Genomic DNA, 21,554 nt, shown 5'->3' with positions numbered 1-21,554 from the left:
GTTCACTCTGCATCAGGCTATATGCTCTCTTCACTTCTGAAGAACAGACCTATTCTTGGAGTCTTGCACAGACTCAAGGTGTCTTGCACAAGATTACAGTGGCAGTCAGCATCTCAGCTAGGAACTGAGGAACACTACCTGAATTGCAATGCACTCAGCTGTTCCTTCTTCCTGTAAGTCATCACAAAACTATTCATTTTCTGCCTCCTACAACAGCCTTAATTTCCTTGAATCCCAAGCTGCTTAAAAACAACAAAGTGCTTGTATCAGGACTGATGCTCTTTTGGAGGGGTGGGTAATGGAAAAATACATTTAAAATGCAATAAACCCAATTATTTTTTCGCTTGCAGAGTTCTGTAAGAGCAAATTCTGCAACTGAATAATCCAATTTCAGAGTTCTGGAGTTAAAATTTTTAATATGTGTTGTAGTATTAGTGTCAATCCTCAATCCTTCCCTTACAAATCATCATGTATTATTTAATCAAGATATTATATATACAATTAGGAATAATGAAAACCTGCAGTAGGAGAAACCTTCACATTAGTGGAAATTGTGTGGATGCACTAACTCTGGTGCTGAAAGTGAAATGACGTACCTTGACTTTCAGCAAACTTTTTTAGCTCGGGTTTAGTGTTGTACTGACACCTTCAAGTTCAGAACTTACTGGCATCTCACCAGCTCAGACTACAGGCAGAACAAGTTCACATCTGTTTGAATAACACTGAGGTAGCAATGTCGTCGATGTGACAGTCTCAGAATAAATATAAGGATATAATGAGAAAAGTTTTATAGGGGTAAGTAGACTGTTCTGTTAAAAAAACATTATTAGAAACGCAGAGTAGACCAAGACTTAAAGTTACAAGGTAATAAAAGTAAAATGAGTATATAAAGCAACATTTGTAAATTCATTTCTGTTGTACGCCTTGCACACTGCCAAAAGACCCCCTCCAATCAGTTTCAGAAATGAAAGCAGTACTTCATAGCTACCACTCACATTCATATCTGTAGCTGAGGGAAAACATCTACTAGAAGGCCGCTGTTTAATAGTTGCCACTCTTGAGTCCACAGTTGCATTGTCTGCAATTCTTGATGGCTTGGAAACTGGTACTATTTCATCCACCTTATCTGTAATATAAAAGTATTCAGTAAAATAAATATAATTTGTCCAAAACCTGAAAATGTCAGTATTGCAAGGTCAAAGGAAGAGATTTACTTTTCAAAAAAATGCAAAGAAAAAGTTTTTTTGGCATTTTAACAAGGCAATGCTTCAGCATCATAAGTCGTGCAAGCCGAGCACTTTTTATTGCTGCTACATAACATGCATGCTTTAGTTTTAAGCCTGCATGCATTTAATGTTTACTTAGTGTGACTCGAAAAACAATCCTCTTCTTCAAACCTTCAAAATGTGAAGGGAGAATATCTATATAGAAATGGAAAGAAGACCTTTAGAAATAATGAATCTGTACAGCACTGTTTCAAATAGAGATAAGCAGACTGTACTTAGTCATCAGAATTTCAGTGATATTTTGGACAATAACAAGTACTCCAGAAGTGCTCTTTTATGCCTATTCTCCTATAGGTAATCACATCCTGATTTACTAACACCCTTGGATTATGATTAGCATTAGAAACTGCATCATTTGTTTAAATGAAACTTTTATATGTATTTTTTATATTAATGACTGGACAGTCCAGGAATGTATTTAGTTGTGGTCAGAAACAGACCAAATAGGCAAAGTCCAAATCTGATCGAGAACTTCAACATTTGGATTTGGGATTCTGATCTACCATATGATGTGATATTAAAATACAGGAAAAACTTTAATCAAGATCTTCCGAAGCTGAGTGTTAGTTTTAGCCCCATCTTCAACTTTGGTCACAAACAAGGTTTATCAGCATTTAATACATAATGTTACTCCCTCAGACTGAAGACCTCTAAGTAATATATAATCAACTAATTATAGCCTAACAGCTCCTTTATTGCCACTTCTACTACTATGAAACTAAGGCATGGAAAAATTAAGTGACTAGCCTAAGCCAGCAGAAATAGTTTGATTTTTGAATCTGTTCTAGAACTCAAACTTGAAGCATACCAACAGGTTTCTTTACTATGCCTTTCATTGCATTTGCTTCCCTGTATCATGTTAATTTAGTGTCTTTTCCTTGGAAGTTTCACCAAAGTAAGGATTACTTATATAGCCTGTGGCATTTACGTGAGGAAAATACCTTAGCCTGGCTCCTAGGCTTCCACAATGTGAGTCAGAGCAATGTTACTTTTCAGCAATTGGATCCATCTCCCAAACGATTATTTGCTTCAGCAAGCAAGGATAGCTACTCCATTAGGATACTATCGACTTAAAAAACCCCAGGCTTTGGGTGGTCTAGAGATGGTGTTACTATGCCAAGTATCAGATTTAGGGATTTAAGTTTTACCTCTCACTGGAGAGCAGCGCACTCAGGGCCCTGGATATGGATATGGATGGGAATAAGGCAGGAGAAAAAGAGCTTTTGATCCCTCTAAACAGTAGATCTGGCTGATGCAAGGACGATAATTTAAATGGGAGGAGAAGAAGAGAGGGAAGAACTTTTAGCCTTCTGGTTAGGAAGAAGGTTGTCCTAGAAGTGGATATTTCAGTGTCACAGAGGGTCAGGGAGCAGGCAGGAAAGGAAAGGTTGAGCAGAACCAGTAAGCTGAACACTGTTGAAAACTGTCTCACAAGAGTAGTGTTGCTGTTTCTTTTCAATTGAAGTTAGCATTCAATTCTTTTCATTGGTCTGCTTTATTTTTGTGGGTTTTAAATCATCCAGTGGAAGGAGAAAAGGAAAAAAATTCTTAAAATCATCACATATATTCAAAAATAAAACAAACTTCAAGTCACATTTCATAAGACTTTGTAATACAAACTGTGAACTTCTGAAAGAAGAATGTCTGCACTTCTGCTCAGCAAAAGGCATTGGAAAGCAATGGTATAACCATGAACATTTGACCTACACAGCAAAAATACGGCTAGACTGTAGAATCATACTCAGGGGATCTATCACCAAGAGCTTCAACTGGGCAGAGATTTCCTGTTAAGTCTCTCCCACCCTTTTTATCATCCCAGAAGCCAAACAACTGGTCTTTGGGATGCAGAAAGAAGGAAGTTTTGGAAACTGAAGCACTAGGTACTCAAAATCTGTAAATAAGAAATATAAATATACCATGTAAGAACTGATCCCCTTTATTTTTAACAGACACATGTAACCATATACCCATTCAGACAACAAAAAGCTACAGGGAAAGAGTGATGAGGCTATGACAGACACTTGAAAAGCATGAAAATATTTGTTTGGGGATGAAACATACATACCCTCCAACTGCACTGATTTTGCTAGACAATACTGGAAGTCAGATCCTAATTTTGGATCTGACCAAAATATCAGTTGGTACCAATTCTTAATACCATCTACTATTTCCAGTTGGAAGAAACTTTTTTTGTGTAAGTTTATTGCAGGTTTCTTGTCTGTAGACAGGTTCTCAGTCCTTCTCACCCTATAGCTTCTCCCATTCAAGTGGTGCTTTGTGCCTTACCAAGTCTAGCTAAAGCACTTAGAAATGGGAGAGGAGAGCAGGTTAAAGCTTAAGCTGCTTTGCAAGGAACTCTTTAGGGATTCCTCACACGGTATTTCCAATGGCAGCACTGCTACATTTGCGCAGCTTCTTCTTTTGCTCTACTGCTTTTGATGAGAAAGCAAAGGTAGAGTGGAGGTTGTCATTTGAAAACTACAACAAAAAATGTGAAGCTACAGAAGCAGCCAGCACGTGGAACGAGATAGATTCTAAATGGCAGCAGCTACATGGCGGGTCCTGCAGAATACGTCAAAATCTGAACATCTGGCCGCAACTGCACCACACTTCTGAAGTGAAAACACTATGTAAAATAAAAACATTCTCACTGTATTATCAAATGTGCTTATTAGGCCAAGAAAATTAACTGGCTGAAGTATATTTAGCTTCATTCAAACTCATCCCAAAGAAATAAGACGTAAGCATACTGGGACCAACTTTCATTTGCCTTTAACTAGGCTGCTCACATCTACAGTACCAGTGTGCAAACCATGTACGCACGAGAAACCCATGTTGCAAAGGCCGCACGTACTGGAATAATTTGTCAGGCTTACTAATCAGTTTCTCTCCCAACCTCCTTGTGATCTTAAATACTCTGCAGCACGCATTTCTTGTACCAATGAGAGGGGAATCTTACAAGCTTGTGTTGGACATTGTCTGAGGATACTTTTACAAACAGTTTTAACAAAAGAGATAGAAAAAAGCCACAGAATGGGTGCAAAAATTTGCACCTGGTGTGAGGTGTGTCAACAGTGTGGCCAAAGAAGCACACCTCCAATGGCATTCTTAAAAGGAACGCAGCGGGATGTAAGTGGAAGGGAAGAAATATTCTGTAGTGGAAAAAACCTACATTGGAGGTTGGCCATGCCAGCTGCATTTCATCATTAAACCGGTCATTTAGCAAAGTACAGCCACAAGCACGCACACACACACACTTATAAGGGAGCAATTTGTGGCTGAATGGTTGAATAACAAAATATTATCTGCTTTATTTTGAATAAATTCAGTCTCGCAGAAAGACAGGGAAGAAGAGTCTATGGCTCAATGGACAGAGAGCGCAGCTCAACTGTAATCACAGAAGAGGATTTTTAGGCCTACAATTATTCTCTATTATTTGCCAGAGGAGGAATTCATCACTGCATTGCCATATAAACTCTTCTGAACCTTTACGAGAAGTTACAACGGCATGTTGAGAGTCAAACACAGGAGCCATGCTACACCTGTGATAATCCGTTACCACTGCTCAAGGGGCTCCTGGTAACAGCATCCTTTTGGAGAACTGTCAGGGATACCACATGTATAAGCCAGTCTGATGCCTCAGCATGCATATAGCAATTTGAGTGCCACTATATTAAATTCCCCCGAGAGAGGCAGCACCAACAGATATAAAATAATTTATTGCAAAAGTGCGTTTCCATCCGCCCTGTGGGTTACCAGTCGGACCCATGCTCTGCTCAGGGTGCCAGCCCTCAGGAATTAGATGGCCTAAAGGCACAGAAAGTAGTTGCATTTTATCAACATGTAGGTTGTCTCTGATGAAAAGCTCTTAATCACAGACATAGTAGCACAGTACCCAACAGCATGTCATGACTTTTACATTCTCAAGAGGTCTGGCTGCTAGGCAAGTTGCTTTTTTTTTTTTTCTTTTTTTCTTTTTCTTAAATCATTAATATCTGTGATAATTACAGGGGACAGTCTCCTCCTAATGGATTTGTTGCAGGAGATGGCTCTTATCCCCGTAGAACACATTGCTTAGTGACTCCTGTTTCAAATCCCCAGACTCTCTCAGAGGAAAAATTATAATGCTGCCCATCAAACCACCAGATCCATCGTAAAAGGAACTTTGAAAATGAGGGTAAGGTGCCTAGATAGATCTGGTGGCACATCACTATACAGGCCCCAAAAGATAAATATGAGGTATGATCCTGGCAACATTACTTATTGTACGACATAGCCAAGACATGTGGATTAGCTCCACCGAGGGTCTTAGAAAGTGAGCTTGTCAGACCCACAGAGGATAAGAATGATCATGATCCGGTACAGGCTAACCCCAACACCTCAGGCTGGCATGCCAGAAACACCAGGCAAAGACTGATCGAACACAGTTTTGGAGGCGAGTATTGCCAAGACCTGTATACTTACCACCAAGTCCAGAATGCTTGCTCAGAGGGGATGGGATAATTGAGAAAGAAAACTCAAAAAACAGCTGCCTCAAGAAATGACTTGTATTTGTAAGAAAAGCAATGAATGCCTGGCACAGAGTAAAAAAATGCTCGTATGAAGTTAAAGTGAAAGAACAGAGGCAAATGTTCTTCAAATACCAGCAGCACAAATTGTTAACAGCGCAAATAAAAACTACAAAATGTTAGACTAATCTAGTCAGCCAGGATACAATGTTAGCCAATGTAGGAAATGCTTGAATTCTGCCACTGATGGCCTTATGGCTAAGAATTAAAAGGACAGGCACATTAAAAAAACCCCTAAAAATCCTATGGTGTGGTTATTTTTTCTTCCCTCCCCCTTTTGCCTGGCGTGTAGGCATGGGCAACGAGGCCCTCTCGGTTATGGCTCTCTGCAGCCGGCCACTGCGACAAGGCAGCGTGGCCTGTGGTGGTTCTCGAGAGTCGCTCGTCCCTTCGGCCCCTGGTAAGCACACAGTGGAGGATGCCACTGCGTCCTCACCAGTCCATGTTGAGGCACAAGTTAACTCAACATGGGGGGTGGCTCTTTGGGAGATGCGTGTTTCAAGGACCTGCGTCCTTGGCTGCTTGAGGAAAGCTAAAATCTCTGACAGGTAGTTATGGATGGCTCTTGTGGAGGTAGCCACAATGCCCAGCTGCAGCTCCATACGGCCCATGGACTGTGACATGAGACCCATGGACTGTGCATGCTCCCTCTTGATATTTTCCAGCAGCTGCACAATCCTACTGTTGGTTTCCATCAACAGCTTCTCTCCCTCTGTTAGCTGGGGCTGCCCTCTCCAACCCCGATCCCTAGGGACAGGCTCAACACCGCAGCGCTCTTCATTCATTTCATCATTTCCCTCCTCCTCAGGAGAGTCACTTTCAAACTGAGGAGTCCTACTGAGTGACTGATCCCCGGGAGACTGTATGTCCATGGTACACTCCGGAGTCCGCGCTGGTGTTTGAAATCCCTCAAAATCCTCCCCAACGTTGCTGTGCGTTTCAGACGAGGACAACGGCCACTGCCAGCTCTCTGTGGTCCTGGCCGGCGAGTCTTCGTCAGAGGCAGGCACCGAGGATTCCTGTTCTTCAGCCGGCGTGGACAGCGAGCTCCCTCGGTGATGGCCAGCTTGCCCCGAGGATCCAGGAACCTCCCCATCTTGTTCCCCAGTGACATCTGGCAATCAAATAGAGGAGCAACAACCACTGTATCTGAGGCCAGGCAGATGGAGGTATCTACATGCATTGGACAACACATAGAAAGAAGCCAGTTGGGAAGCCAGAGTGTATGTGTTTGGGCAAACGGAAGGGCGGACTAAAGTTTAGTGACTGCATTGGGCAGGTGGCAGTTGATGTTATTAACCACTTTTGGTATAAATGCACACTGTCCTATACCCATAACACACACAGCCATGCTGCATCCCAAGGCAGGAACTACCAATTCACCTCATCGTAACTGTGACAGGAAATGTCAGTGAACCTAGCAAAAAGCTCACCTATGCACTGCAGTGGTGTCAGTCAGAAATCCCTGGGACGAGCTCAGGGCCAAGTGTCCAATTGAGCTTCCTGGGGTGCCAGATGTGCTCCACCACTGGCTGAGGGCAGCCCTTTGTTGTTCTGAAGCACTGCTGGCTATCTTCACTTTTGTCCGACGTCTCACGTCACCCCCACCCCCAGTGCGCTCTCTCCCAAACCACTGCTACAGCGCGATGGTGGCCGTCCACAGCATTTATCCTGCGAGCAATGCCCTCCCCAACATTTGCCAGATTTTTCTCGTTCTTTCCTCCAAATGGTAGGTAACGCTATCTGAGGGCATTGCTCGCCAGGATCTCAGCATCTTCTGAAAATAAACTTCGTTTTTCCCTCCCCTGGCTACCTCTTCCCTTGCCTGAGGGCACATGGTGGAAATCTGGGTGCAAGTGCTTCCCTGTGGCTGCTTAGTGTGCAAAGAGGCATTGCTATAGACATTAATGAGGAGGATATTATGTATGTGCTTACTCAAAATCCTCCCCTACATAAAATGCACTCCCAAAGGCTAGAAATGGCTAAGTTTTTTGCACCCACAGCGATCACTGGCTCATAGTAGAGCACGATCTGCCCAGCACCATTCTTGATTACATGAGTCGGTGGCCGTAACTCTTGCCCTTCCCACGCTTCAGATACAAAACCAAGTCCACTTTAGGGTTCTTTTGAGGGGATGGGACGGGATGGGACAATTTGGTCATCAGAAATTAATCTGGGGTGGTCTGACTAAAAAGTTGCAGTATGCCCAAAGAGCTCGCATTCCTTACACTCAGGCAAGGGATACCTGAGAGAAGCGCTGCTGTCTGTAGAACAGCCCTGACCAGCAGTGGCTGACTGTTGCTAGCTGGCTGGCTGCTGCTCACGTTACAGTGGTCTGAATGCCAGATCAGTTTCAGGCCTACTCGGTGGCATCCTGCTCTTGAAAAATGCTATTCTTCAAGGGTTAATTTCTGCTTTTTGAAATACTTTATATGCTGCTCTTCAGACCTCAGTTTGAAGCTGTAAGCTTATACCTGGAAAGTGTTGCTGAGGTCATATTAAACAATACTTCTGGCTCTGTTTATGAATCAGGGTTGGTTATTTTTTGTTTGATTTTTAATCTTTTTTATTTTATTTTATTTTATATGGTTTTAAATGAAAGCTCCTTCTGACAGACCCAAGGATCCCTCCTCCTATATATCAGTCTCTGTCTACCCTAATGTGGCACTCATTATTTCCACACCCAAGTGCCTCCAGTATTATACTGCTCTAAAAGGGACTCTGTGTGGCTTAACGTAATTATGACTTTTAAAATGCTACAATAATGGATATTATTTGTGCATTTGGCATATTCACTACTTCAAAGTATTCACATTCAAAGTATTCACATTCTGTGTCTGGCTGGACTGTCCAGTTGCATGTTTTATGGAAAGTGAGGATGAGATTGTATTTGTAAAAACGCATGAGCTCCTTATGAAAATGAATTTTAGGGACAAACTGTCATGCAATCGTTGGCTCTTCCACTCCATGGATATTTGAAAGGGACCGCATATCAACCTAACTGTAATAACTGCTTCTTCCTTTGCAATTATTCTCCCCCTTTGCCTAATACAGCCATAGCTGCAATCCTTCATTACCAAATCTCTCTTAACAACTATAGTGTAGGACCATGAAATTACTTCTCAGCATTTTCCTATTTGAGTACACATAAAAAAAGAACAAAAAACCAGGGGTCCTGTTTTTACCACACATAGCAAACACACATTTCAATTAAATTCTATGGAATCTGAGAAAGATAAGGGATCATATATATTCATTCTGCTAGAGACACTGGTCATACAAAATGTCTTGGTATTTCTTTTGACATGTCATCAGAAAATTCCCTGTATTTGAAAACTCCGTTTTCCTGACAAGTGTTCTAAACAGAGCCCACCTAGCAACTGGTATGTAATAGAAGCAAACTCAATTAAAAGTAAAAAACTGAAGCAAAACAAAATAAGAAAGCTCCAAACCCCACATTCATTTATGAATATTTCTGTAAATAGTATCACTGAGTGTTTAGTTTGTTCAGATTCAGGGGGATCATAACACTTTTGTTATTGGTGCATGTTTACACGTTTGCCAGAGGCTTGCGAAGAAAAGTTTCTCTGACAAACACAACAAACTTTTGCAAAGTTCCTAATTCTCTATGGAATTTTACCACTTTCTATCCTCCTAATCAGTGTTTTCAGTCTTTCAGAGCTGAAAGAACAGCATCTGGCATAGGTGACCAATAACACAAATGACAAAGAGTACAAGCAAACAGTGTGTGAAAACCCCTGAGCAGAAAGTTAATTGTGGAAACTATTGGCGAATACTTATGAATAATGAATACATTCACAGGTTTTAGGATAGGTTTGTTAACTTGACTAGCCATGAAAAAGCCGTAACTGTTATTATTTGTAACAAAGTGTTCAACAACTGCCATTTCTGGAAGCTTTGTGAAGCATTGACATGGGGCATGGGAAAACCAAGGGTGTGTCACAAGCATGGCCTTACACAAGCTTTTGTTCACTACAGAGCAATCAAGGGAAAACTGTCTGAAGGTCAATGGCTGACACCACCTCGATGAATGTGTCAGTCTCTGCCCAATAAATCCATTCCTTGATGACCAAAGGTTGCCCTAAATTCAGACCAGGTCTTGGTAAGATGATTGCACCGGTGGCTAGGTTGGTGCTGTGGAAAAGGCATGCCAGTTACAGTAGGGGCACTGGAAAACTTGGCTCGGCCAGAAACTCCTTATCGGCCAGAGAAGAGGCTTACTGCTTTGGACAGCCATTGACAGTAGGATTAAAGCTGGCTGAAAGAATTAACTCAGCTACCTGCCTTTATCTCGTTGAGATAAACTGCCTTACCATTAAGACTGTCAAATCAGAACTGGCTATGGACCAAACTATGTATCAGCGTGGCTGTTAACTGGCTTTAAAAAAATCTCTCTCTTCTAAAATCAAGCTTTAAATACAAAGAAGCACAGCTAGCTTCCTTAGGTGTGAAGCAAAGGCAAGAGGTCAGATTCTCTGATCTCTCTAGTTCTTTCCACCTTGCACACCATTCCTACATGCAGCATTTTGCTCACAGAGATATATTTGACTTACAGGCAAAATAGGTCACTTACGGCTTTTATAGATATCTCTATATTTATACCTAGTGATATCAGCCAACAAACTGGCAGTCTCCAAAGCTGTGACTTCCTTCATGTTCCTAACCTCATGTCCCTCACTCTGACAGGGCACAACTCCCATGACTTAAGTGACAAAGTAAGGGAGTCAGAAAGCAGCATGCATATATGCTAACAGAAATGCAAACATCGTGAAGTCAGTGACCCACTGCACTTAAACTGTGAGTACTATGCAGCTATTTCCAAAAGTCACATGGGACTTGCAGGTCTCTAAAGACTGATTTTTGTTTTCCCTCGCTGATTCTGTTGTGTTTAAAGAAAAAAAAGAGATCTGTTATTAAAGTGGTCCATATGAGAGTAACTAGTGAACCTTCATCAAAGTCCTGGCTATCTTCCTTTCCTTCCTGTTAGACAGACCCTTTTTTTCTGCAGCAAAGCCCATAGCTGGCTGCCTGGATGGGTGTTTGCACTGGGCTGGTACAGAGCTTGGTCTGATGTGGTAGATCAGCAATTGCTCCTGGTGGCCACAGGAGAACTGCTCCATCTTTTTGTGCCTGCAAGAGTGATCTGTGGTTTGCCCGATCCTGTTCTGAACGTGGTGGTTAGAAGCCAGGATTATTCCAGCCTTTAGGTTCATGAATATGTCCATCATTTTGGAGAACTGCTATACCATGCTGTCTCTTTGCACCACAACGCTCATTAGCAGTGAGAGTCCTTTAAGTTTGTTATTAGACATATTTAGGATTGCAGCAATTATTGGGTTGAAATACACAAAGAACTGAACAGTCATTTCAGCTGCAGGGTTAGAGGACTGAGACAGAGGCCAAGAACAGAGCAGGGCTTTGCATATAGACAAACTTTAGAGACATCAGAGGTATTTCTTTAACTTTTGTTCACTGAAGAACATTTGAGATTTATGCCTGTGTCGTGCCTTACCTGCCACTTGGACTGGCAGCTGATCCCTCCCCTGAGATGTGCTGCTCTTTAAGAATCCCTCCTTTTGAAATCCCACCATTTCTGTTTCACCTCTGCTACTGGATCGTTGCCTTTTCCATTATCTTTGCTTTTCAGCTTCCCCACCAGTGGAGCTGGACGTGAGGGGTGGGGTACCGTCTTCCTGCTGACAGGTAGGTGGAGATGTTCCTTGGCCACAACAAGTGGGCCAGGAGCTCAACAACAGCGGTAACACAGTTGGGGAGCTTCCTGGGACCTGCCTCTGCTGCTCTGGACCTGGGCCTCTGCCTGTATCTGCATCATGCCTCCTGGGGTGGGTGCATTTTTCAAACTGCTTAGGTACCAAGGTGATAGATGCCTTGTAAATACCTAAGATAGATACAGACAGAAACTGTACCAGGCGCAATCAGTTATGCAAAACTTCATACAATGCCAATTGCACCTATATGCTGTAGTATCACCCACCTTTTCTAGCATCTGCAGTCAACCACAGTCAAATATTTGGCACATGTATTTTTCCTTTTGAAAAGTGATGGGAACACAGGACATTCATTCTTCCTTGCTGTCAACAGGTCTAGGCACATAGCCCTTAATGTCAGGTACTGCATATGCACATATTTTGTTCCATCGCCTTCCCTAAATATGAGTTCGCAAGTTTAGTTTAATTTCTTTCATTAGCCTTTACAATTTGTTTCCGTGTCAATAATCTGCAAAAATCAGTTACATAAGCAGTACTAAAACTAAAGGGGTAGTCTTTACAGGTGCTTATTAAAAATGCATATTTGTTTAAACTACATAACAGTATGGCTGTGATGTTGCTTTAATCTTATGGATTAATTTTTAAAATATCTTTTATTTTCAACTAAAAGTAGCTTTTAGCATAAAGACCAAGAGTGATTATGCATGTAAGTTTAATAAAAAGCACCTAAACCAAGTAGGTGCACTTATTTACACTGTATTCCTTTTAGACTTTTGTCACTTCCTATACATATGCAAAAGACCTTGCCCTGCTTAGTTTATAAAAGAATAGCTGGGAAGTAACTCGACAAATACTTCAGGGTGAATGTCTATGGGTGGAAGGGACTACGTAAAGGACAATTTGGGCAAACAGTACATATGGGAATCTAGAAAACACTTTCAAAGAAGCAGATGAAAACATTTCTAGAACAGCTCTCCAGTACTAATGGGGTGGTAGCAGACAGATGAGAACCTACTGATTTCAAAAGAAAGCTTGATCAGACCGTAGAAGTTTATACGATAACGTTGCTTGTCATAGAAGCAACTGTGCTTGATGAATAGATCTCATGTCTCTGGGGAAAAACAAGTGACTCCTATTTGAGGATGGTTAAAAATGGATCTCTGTTACATGAGCTGAGTCCACTGAAAACTAACGCCTGTCTTTTTACTTATTGAAATAGGAATAGATGTATAAAAAATCATCAAAGATGAAAAGCAGATAAAGTATAACTAGGCCTTCAGCATACTGCTAAGCATTTAAAGACTAAACTTTGCTAAAGCATTGTTTCAGAGCAAGAGTACTAAATATTAAGATTTAAATCCACAGTTGTTGTTTATGATCATATTTAGAGGAAAGAAACAAGTTCAGTCTGCAGTTATGTCATGTAAATGTATAGTTAAAAATATACAGAAATAGATTTTGAGTTTTGTTCTAGGCAATTAAGCTAATCCTCATAAATCTGCCACCATGAGCACATTTTAATATGGAATTAACTTCTTCCAGCCTGCCTGCCCGCCCTGCCTCCCATCCCCCACCCCCACCCCCAGCCCCGCCCCAGCATTAACTTCCAGCCTGGCCACGCCCCCTCCCCCCCCCCCCCCCAATGAACAATTTGCAGGATTGTGCTTAAATCACAATGCCAAAATCACATATTTACCATACTGCAAACAATAGGCAGAGAATATTACTTTAGCAGTTAGCATAATGAGGAAATAACAAAAGTGCTTTGCAATACAGTCAAAACCATGAGCCATTCAAAACACTTTCCTTCTATGAAAATTGAGTAAAAATACTTGTATGTTCTCTGGGATACTGTAAACTCTACAAAGTACACTAAAATCCAAAAAAGGGAAAATTATGTAAATTAAATCAGTAAAACATAAAAACTGTTTAGTGACTAAAATTAATCATTTAACATTGAGTATCTATAAATACCATTACATGATTTATGAAAACAAGTTGTATGTATTCACAATAAAGAACTATCAAAACTTTCTTGAAAGTCAGTCTTATTTGTGTTTCTATGGCTGAAAATATCTTTGCATTAGTACATATAAGTCACATTTACACATTATAATCACACCATCAAAAGTAATTTTATGGAAGGCAAAACCCAGGTATGTTGAAGTTCTTTCTATAGAAACAATTTTCAAGTACCAGCTCTTTAACAGTATGTTCAATTAATGAAATAATTATACAGGCATTTAAAATGCACCTGCAATCCTGAAGCCTTACAATTCAGCCTACCTTGAAAGAGGAATGGTCATTGTCTAACAGTGGTTTCTGTTTAAGAACAAAAACAAAGCAGAGAATATAGTCAATACCCACTCCTGCCCTGCAAGCCAGGTGGAATTTAAGTGGCAATTTGATGTTCTGTTTAAGAGACAGCATTTGAAAATTTGGCCTAGTCACAAAAGAAAGACAATCAACAGAAAGAAACCAAAAAGAAAGGTGGAGGACCTAAGACACTTGCAGCCTTCTCGGTTCTTACACTTACTCTCACGCTTCCACACCGAGGGGAAAAACCAAACAAACTATGATGAATTATCTAAAAACATTTATTTTTAATTATATTAGAAATTAATTAACATGGGTATATGAACATTTGAAGAAAAAAAAAAGAGAAATAGCAGCAAAGGGAGTTTTGAGATGAGGGAGATAAGTCCTTCATCTCCCTGGCTCCTGAAAAAGAGAGAGAATACATTAAAAGTGCTGAAAAAGTTTTCCACTGCCCTAACTGTGCCATGTTGGAAAACACATGCAACTTTTACTGTTCCTCAAACACTCATGATTTTGAGTATGTGGTTAGATATTCAATTAATAATATCTGCGCAAGTGACACTCACATATACCAACATATTTAATTCGTCTGTTTCCAAATGCTACAAAACCCACATGTTCTTTAACACTTACAATTCCTTTTCCAACTTCTTTTATACCATTGTCTTGTTTGGCTGATGCAGAAAGGTTTTGAAAACCTTTTCAATTACTGTCCTGTAGTAGAGAAAAACAAGTGTCATGAAAGGGTGCTACACACTCAAGAATAAGCTGATAAATCCAAAATAATACTAGTGTACATGAGAACACCCACACAGAGACTCGGCTGATCTCTGCTCAGGATTCCCAGTGTTTTCAGAATGTTAGTTCAAGCTGCCCACCTGACACAAGACAAACCCTGGTTTGAGGAAGTGTTCAGTACTGAGTTACCAGTTAATTTAAGATTCTGTGCCATCAGCACATTGCCAGCTAGGTGCCAATGCTTCTTTTCAGTGGAAAACAGGGTTAGCATTGTTCTCCTAGAAATGTGCTGATTTTCAATACTTTTCTCTTACAAAGTGTTTTAAAAGCACATATGTCGTAGGCATGGTCCTCACCCTATACCTTCTTACACTGCTGCGGACTCCCTACAAGTTAAGACTACAAGTCATAAAACTTGAAACCTTGCTACAGCAACAAAAAATGGGGCCCGTATTTTTTCACACATACACTTCAGAACTTCCACCCAGAGTCACTGCTTTATGCTCATGAAAAATGACCACCTGATGACAAACTTGATCTTATTATTATATTGCTATCTCATTAGAATTTCAAATACGTAATGCAAATCAATTACTTACAAGGATACCCTTCAAGAATTCTTCATTAAGCCTGATGTCTTTTGCTCTCATCTTCTAAAATACAGTGTCTGGTGAAGATCAGAAAACCTTCTTCCTACACAGAAGCACTGGAGATGCTGGAAACTATCAAAGGAGTCGACGCAGTGAGTGTTGTAAAAGTTGCTTTGATGGTATTTCCATTGTTTCCTGCAGACAAATCTCCATCATCAACTCCACCACAGCGAAATAAAAATATTATTTTTGAACCCAGATGTCTTTGTGAGTGGTTTCTTCAAACATAAAATAACACTGTAAGCTAATCCGCTGTTTGGCATTCATGTATATATATTTGCTCTGCAATTTCATTGTTTCAGATGCCATTAGAACGTGCCACCTTTGAAACAATGGACAACAGGAATGGGATGAAGTGTGAATGCTTATTGCAGACAGAGCTAATAATATTTCTTTTGAATGCCATCAACTGATATTTTTCCATTCAAATGCTGCTAAGACTTGATGCCAGGTAACGATGTTCTGTGTTGATATCACAGTTATTCTGTATCTGAGGTGGTATTAGCATCTAGACTCTTCAAAGGAGGAAAACCCTATGTTTGTATTTGCTACTGTAGCCCACATCACAGCTCAAAGGTCAGTATCAACACATATAGAGGGATTCTTTTATATTGATTACCATGTCAAATCAAACAAACCACCACCCCTAGCTCACAACTGACACTTGTGTGACACTGTCAAAGTAGTACTTATTGATGCAGAAGAATTATTTGTGTTGTCATCCCCATTTCACTATGAAAATTTAGCCTGCTCTGTTCTCCATTTTGTACTTTCTTTTAGAGGATTTTTCTATTAGGTTTTTAAAATTAAACACTATCCACTTTAGCTTTCCTGAAAATCCCAAATTACTCACTAAATCAAACCCATTTCCTGGCAGTAAAAAAAGCTTAGGAGCATGAAACTTTTAAATCATGTATCTAGCTATTTACAGACGTTAATTCATGGATGTGTTCCTTAAGTATCATATAATTTTAAAATACTCCATCCACAAAAAGTTATCGATAGGTAAGTTGAAACAAAAAATGAAGGAAAAAGCCCTTAAAAACAAGGTTTTCATGAGCCACATATACTTTTTATGAATAGAGTTAAATCTATTATTTTAAAATACTAGTTTTGAAACTCTAATGATACCTATTTTCTGTAGTGATGATGAAAATTATAACCAAAAATTTTTCTTTTAATGTTTTATTCTTAGAGGATTTTCAAATCTTGGTTTTAATTTGCTGCATGAATATTTTGGTTATTCTTCAGTATTAATGGGCTAGCTATGCATAACCTGGAATTATACTTTAAGTAGTGCCTCCAAAAAATTGCTGCTACAACTAACCGTTAGTTTACATGTTGCCATAACTTACTCATTCAACAATTCTTGGAAACCTACAAGTCACACACACAAAAAAATTAAAAATAATGCCTCTTCCCCCTCCCAGATGTCCCACAAAATCCAGAAAGCAGTTTCACTGTTGAAAACACGTTCCTTCCAAACATCCATTTTGAAGTTGGATGCTATCTCTCTGAGTCAGGCAACTACTATAAGCAGAAAGTCAGTGGTCTGGATGATGTACAGTTTACATTTTAGTAATTCCTGCTATTCATAACTTCAGTAAAATGATGATACTGCCCATGCCATACTGCTGTGAACCTGAAGATTTTACTACCTATCTCTTTAGACACAAACGTTGTCTCTTCTAGCCTAAATATAAAAAAATACAACCTATGTCCTTCCCTTCTCCTATCCTCCCAATGAAGCAGAACCCCTCTCAAATGACAACCAAACCCCCCAGTCAAACAGAACCACAAAAGCCATCATTCTCATCTCAATGCCTCCCTCACCTATGACCCAGAAAACTGAATTTTTGTTAACAGAAGACCCTACAATAACAACATGAAGATTTTTTATATGCTGCCAAAACGTATTTTTCAGGAAAATATCAGTAGCAATTGGGTTTATTCTGTCATATTCTCTGAATGGAGAACAAAAAATATCGCCAGCTGGAACCTCTGTTAGCGACCTGAAAGCAGGTCAGGAAAGAGCAGAAAAATAGAGTGGAATATAACCCAATTTTGTCTTCTTTAATGTTAAAAAGCAAAAGCTTCCCTGTCGAGAGAAGACACCGCCTACAGCCTAGCTTTCCTTTCCATGACACTGAACTTTGTCGAAAAGCAAGATGCAGACTGGTTTACCAGCTATCACCCAGGGGCTCAGGGAGGTTCGAGACTCTTCCTTGGGCTAGACGTCATGAAAACGTGTAAATGACACAGTCCCTGCTCAGGAGAGCTTACAATCTAAGAAAGCAAAATGACATACAGAAGTATGGAAAAATACAGCTAAACACAAACAAACTTTGTATACATATATATACATTAACATTTATAAACCCTACTAAAATAGCACCACTATTTCTACCTGCCCCTCTGCCTAGCCATCATTACCTAGATGATTGTTTAATAGGGATCACAGGGGAAGTGGGTCTTTAGGAGAGATTTCAAGGAGAAGGTAGTGGCCTTATGAATCAGTTCAGGGAGGGCACTCCATGCATACGGGACAGCGTGGAAGATGGTATATTGAAAACTTAAAATTGTGTGGAGCAGCATTTCTCCAGGTCAAAAGTTCAAGTGTTGTGTGCAAGATCCCTATTTCCTGAGACAGAGACAGTGTGGTTATGGGAGTAACATTTGGCCATTAAAAAGACAAGCAAAATCACTAACGTAGGACTACACTGAGGATATGTTACTGGCCACATGTTCTCTGTGGCTGCCAGTTAGCACAGTAACTGTGAGGAGATGATATGGAAGGGTTTGGAAAAGAGTTGGATACAAAGAAGGAAAAAAAGGCAAGATGAAGGAAAGGAGACAAAAGGAAGAAATGTGGGGTATATTTTCAAATGTAGTCTTCTGTTTGAGTTCTTAGTGTGTTTGCAATTTATTAACTAAATAACTAAAAAACATATACAATAATTAATGTACATTTGACACCATAAAATAAACTGGACCATATGCCAACATTTACATTATGTTATTATCCTTCACTATGGAAAGGTGAGAAACAGGTTAAACAAGAGACAAAATGCTTCCCCTTACCCTTCTTCTTCCGTACTGAAGCTTGGAAACAGAAAGGGAATGAACTGTGAATCAATTCTGAAGGTAATTTTTATATGCTAAATCCTTGTCTGTCACTTTGAGCATAAACATTTTTCTTCCATCTAAGAAGTTAGTCTCTCCCTGCCAGCCTCTACTATGCATTATCTATCAAACCACAGCAGATAAACAGCTTGGCAAAAGCACAGTTTATCAGGGTTTATACTTTAAGAATTTTTTCCCCTGCAGATATTAGGGATACATGTACAATATTTTTTTCTAATTTTCTTTTTAAAAACAGTAATTGGGGCAACTTATTGATACCAGAGTTTTCAAACTATGGTAACTGGGCATTTTCAGATCTTTGCAGATTGAAGTGGAAAGGAATTGTTACCACACGTTACCTGTCATATTTTGGATTAACTCATTTGAAAGAGAACAACTGATATATCTGCTCAGTATTATGGAGAAGAGAGTAGCTAAAAACATGTCAATAAAACTGTATGTAGAGTTCAGATCCAGGCAAAGGAAGTGATTGTAAAGACTGCAAGATGTATAATTTTTTTTTAAAATGATGATGTTTAGCTTAGCTAGGAGAAATTACAAAAATATATACTCTAGGGGAAAACAAATGGGGAATTTCTATTTATCTTTTTCTTCTATTACATAACAAGGGACATTCAATAAAATTAAAGGCATCACATTTAAAACCAATAAAAAGGAAATACATTTGTACACAGCACATAATTAGCCTGTGGAATCCTTTGCCACGAGACATTATTGAGACTATGAGCTCCTTCAGTTCAGAAAAAAAAGATTACACATATATATTGATGAGAACATCCACAGTGTTCATCTGTACATACTTCCTATTTAGTTTGCACATATATGTTATGAAACAACTGCTTATTCACTAGATAGTTTAATGGATATAAAAATGTGGGTGTTCTCATAGTTCATACAGATGTCCAATATATACACATATACATATAAAGATATATAAATTATATATAAATACACACATACAATCTGTGTTTTATGTCAGAAGACAACTCTGATGACAGGGAGAATATTTTCTCTTTGGAAGCTTGTTCGGTTGTTGTGCAATTTAAGAATTCTTGTTCCTTCTGGTAACAGCCCTTTTACAGGACAAATATTGAAATAGGTACACCACAGATGTTATTTATAACAGCAGTTGTATTGTTTGCTAGGGTGGCAAATGTTCAGAGTATCACACAACTGGTTTCTACAGTCTTGCTTAGGAAGAAGACAAATTTCTGCCATGGTCTAGTATTCCTACAGCTTATTAGGGGATATAGACTTCTGGAATGTGGTTTGGGACTATTCTTCAGAATAGTGAAGTCTTGTCACTGTAATATTTGCCCCATCTTGATAAAGATATGGATGGGAAACACGCTTAAAGATTCAAATAAGTCCCATGGCTTCTAGTCACAAGAGCTGCATTGGTTTCTGCCAGCTGATGAGAACAAATAGCAGATCAAGTACTATAACCTCAGTAGGGGGTGAGAAAGCTAAAATATGATGTGTCTTCACTGCAGAAGTGCCGTTACTGAATTATAAGCTATTTTCCCCTAGAAAAGAGTGCTGCTTCTCTCTGCTTTAAGAACAGTACCTAGTATATAAGATGGAAAAGTAAGAGAAATAGAAGAATATCCTCAGTTTGAAATTGATTTGCAGAAGAGGATAATGAAGGGGGGAAAAATGGTACCCAAGTATTTCTGTGCCTTTGGGAAGGTTTGCTGATACGCCAGCAAAGTTTTACAAGCTCTTAGCACTCCCTGAAGGGAAAACAAATCAAAATACTCAGACACAAAAAGTGGCTCCAGAAATAATATTTGACATGTTAATCCTGGGAGAAAAATTATGGAGCATTCACAAAATGTTGAAACCTTTAGTCAAACTCCTAAACTTCCTGGCACAGAAAAATCAGTTTTTCTGAGATCTGCTGGAGCTAAATAACCAGACTGATTCCGTTTGGTCCTCATTTGGTTATTATACCACAGAGAAGACAGTAACCACTTCAGCACTCCTTTGTTGTTAAGAACTCCCACTGAAGCTATGCAACTTGATTCACTAAAGGACAGATGGGGTCCATCTGCCCCAGAAAGCATTAACTTCCATGGGAAAAAAAGTGGGCACAAGGCTTTGATTCCTTTCAGTTGGCCTTCATATGAGTCCATGCCAGAAAAAAAACCCCAAAATGTCAGTATATAAATCAATGTAGGGTTACATGGAAAAATGGTTTTATTGTGAGATAGACTCTACTACTCTGCAATGAGGGATGTGGCCTGTTTTTATACCCAATTATCACTTGCTAAAACCACTGTTTTAGTGTAACAGCCATATGTAAATATGCACTGGGATTTTCTCTTTATATGGTCCATATATATTTCTCTATATATGGTCCATTCATAACATATTTATTAAACTAGCTGCAGAAATTTCACTTTTTAATGATCTAACATTAAAACCAGGAAGAAAAGAACTATTGCCTTCCTTATTTCTAGAAAATAAACAAAAATTCCTGAAGAAATAGCATATCTAGAATGTGGATGATCAAGCAAAGGAATCTATAATCATATTTCTTAAAATTAGCAAATAAAAGATTGAATGCTCATACTTTTTTACTACCAATAGTGAGAACAACTAAGTTTATATCATGCACAGAAGTCAAAGTGATATCACAATATGTGCTTTTTCAGATCAGAATCTAATGAAAACAAGTTGAAGTTGAAGCTGCTTTAACACTGTCAGCTTTTTAACAACAGCTTCTGGCAGCTTACCTTTATCCACTAATGAGAGGCCACAGAAATTTAAAATAAAACAATATTAGATGAAGTGAAAATTTAGAAAGCAAAGCTAACAAAATATGATAACGGCATTACTTTTTAGTAGATGTGCTAAACTTTGATGATGCACAAAATGTATCAACATTCTCTTGCGTAGCAGTAAAGGCACAAGTTTTAAAAAAATTATTCATGCAAATCATGCACATTTGAACTTTCCAAAGATGCAGCATTCTTAAAACCTTTTCTGTTCTATATACTGTACACAGTGCAGTTCCTTTTAGTCAATTTAACATATATATGCACACACACACATATAGATATATATTTTTTTTTTTTTTACATTTCTACTATGGCA

At 39.3% G+C, this 21,554-nt stretch overlaps 2 protein-coding genes across 5 annotated transcripts in view; both read right to left on the bottom strand.

Moving 5' to 3' along the window:
• The window catches only part of SHANK2 (SH3 and multiple ankyrin repeat domains 2), a 320,358-nt gene that overhangs the window by 16,297 nt on the left and 282,507 nt on the right, over positions 1–21,554 (bottom strand). For all 4 annotated transcript variants that reach the window (XM_080404889.1, XM_080404890.1, XM_080404891.1 and 1 more), the window contains one exon: positions 996–1,126. In XM_080404889.1, the coding sequence (XP_080261015.1) occupies positions 996–1,126 (131 nt within the window). The remainder of the gene's footprint in view (positions 1–995; positions 1,127–21,554) is intronic.
• LOC308070633 (uncharacterized protein) lies at positions 1,086–21,518 on the bottom strand. The gene is made up of 3 exons (XM_080404916.1): positions 13,891–21,518; positions 11,388–12,041; positions 1,086–6,968 (listed from the first exon to the last, which is right to left on the bottom strand). The coding sequence occupies exons 2-3, from the start codon at positions 11,464–11,466 to the stop codon at positions 6,109–6,111; spliced, it is 939 nt and encodes a 312-aa protein (XP_080261042.1). The 5' UTR covers positions 11,467–12,041; positions 13,891–21,518; the 3' UTR covers positions 1,086–6,108.

Source organism: Falco punctatus (genome assembly GCF_963210335.1).
Source record: "Falco punctatus genome assembly, chromosome: 10".
Lineage (NCBI taxonomy): Eukaryota > Metazoa > Chordata > Aves > Falconiformes > Falconidae > Falco > Falco punctatus.
The sequence above is the reverse complement of the archived record's forward strand: the minus strand, read 5'-3'. Positions and strand labels throughout refer to the sequence as shown.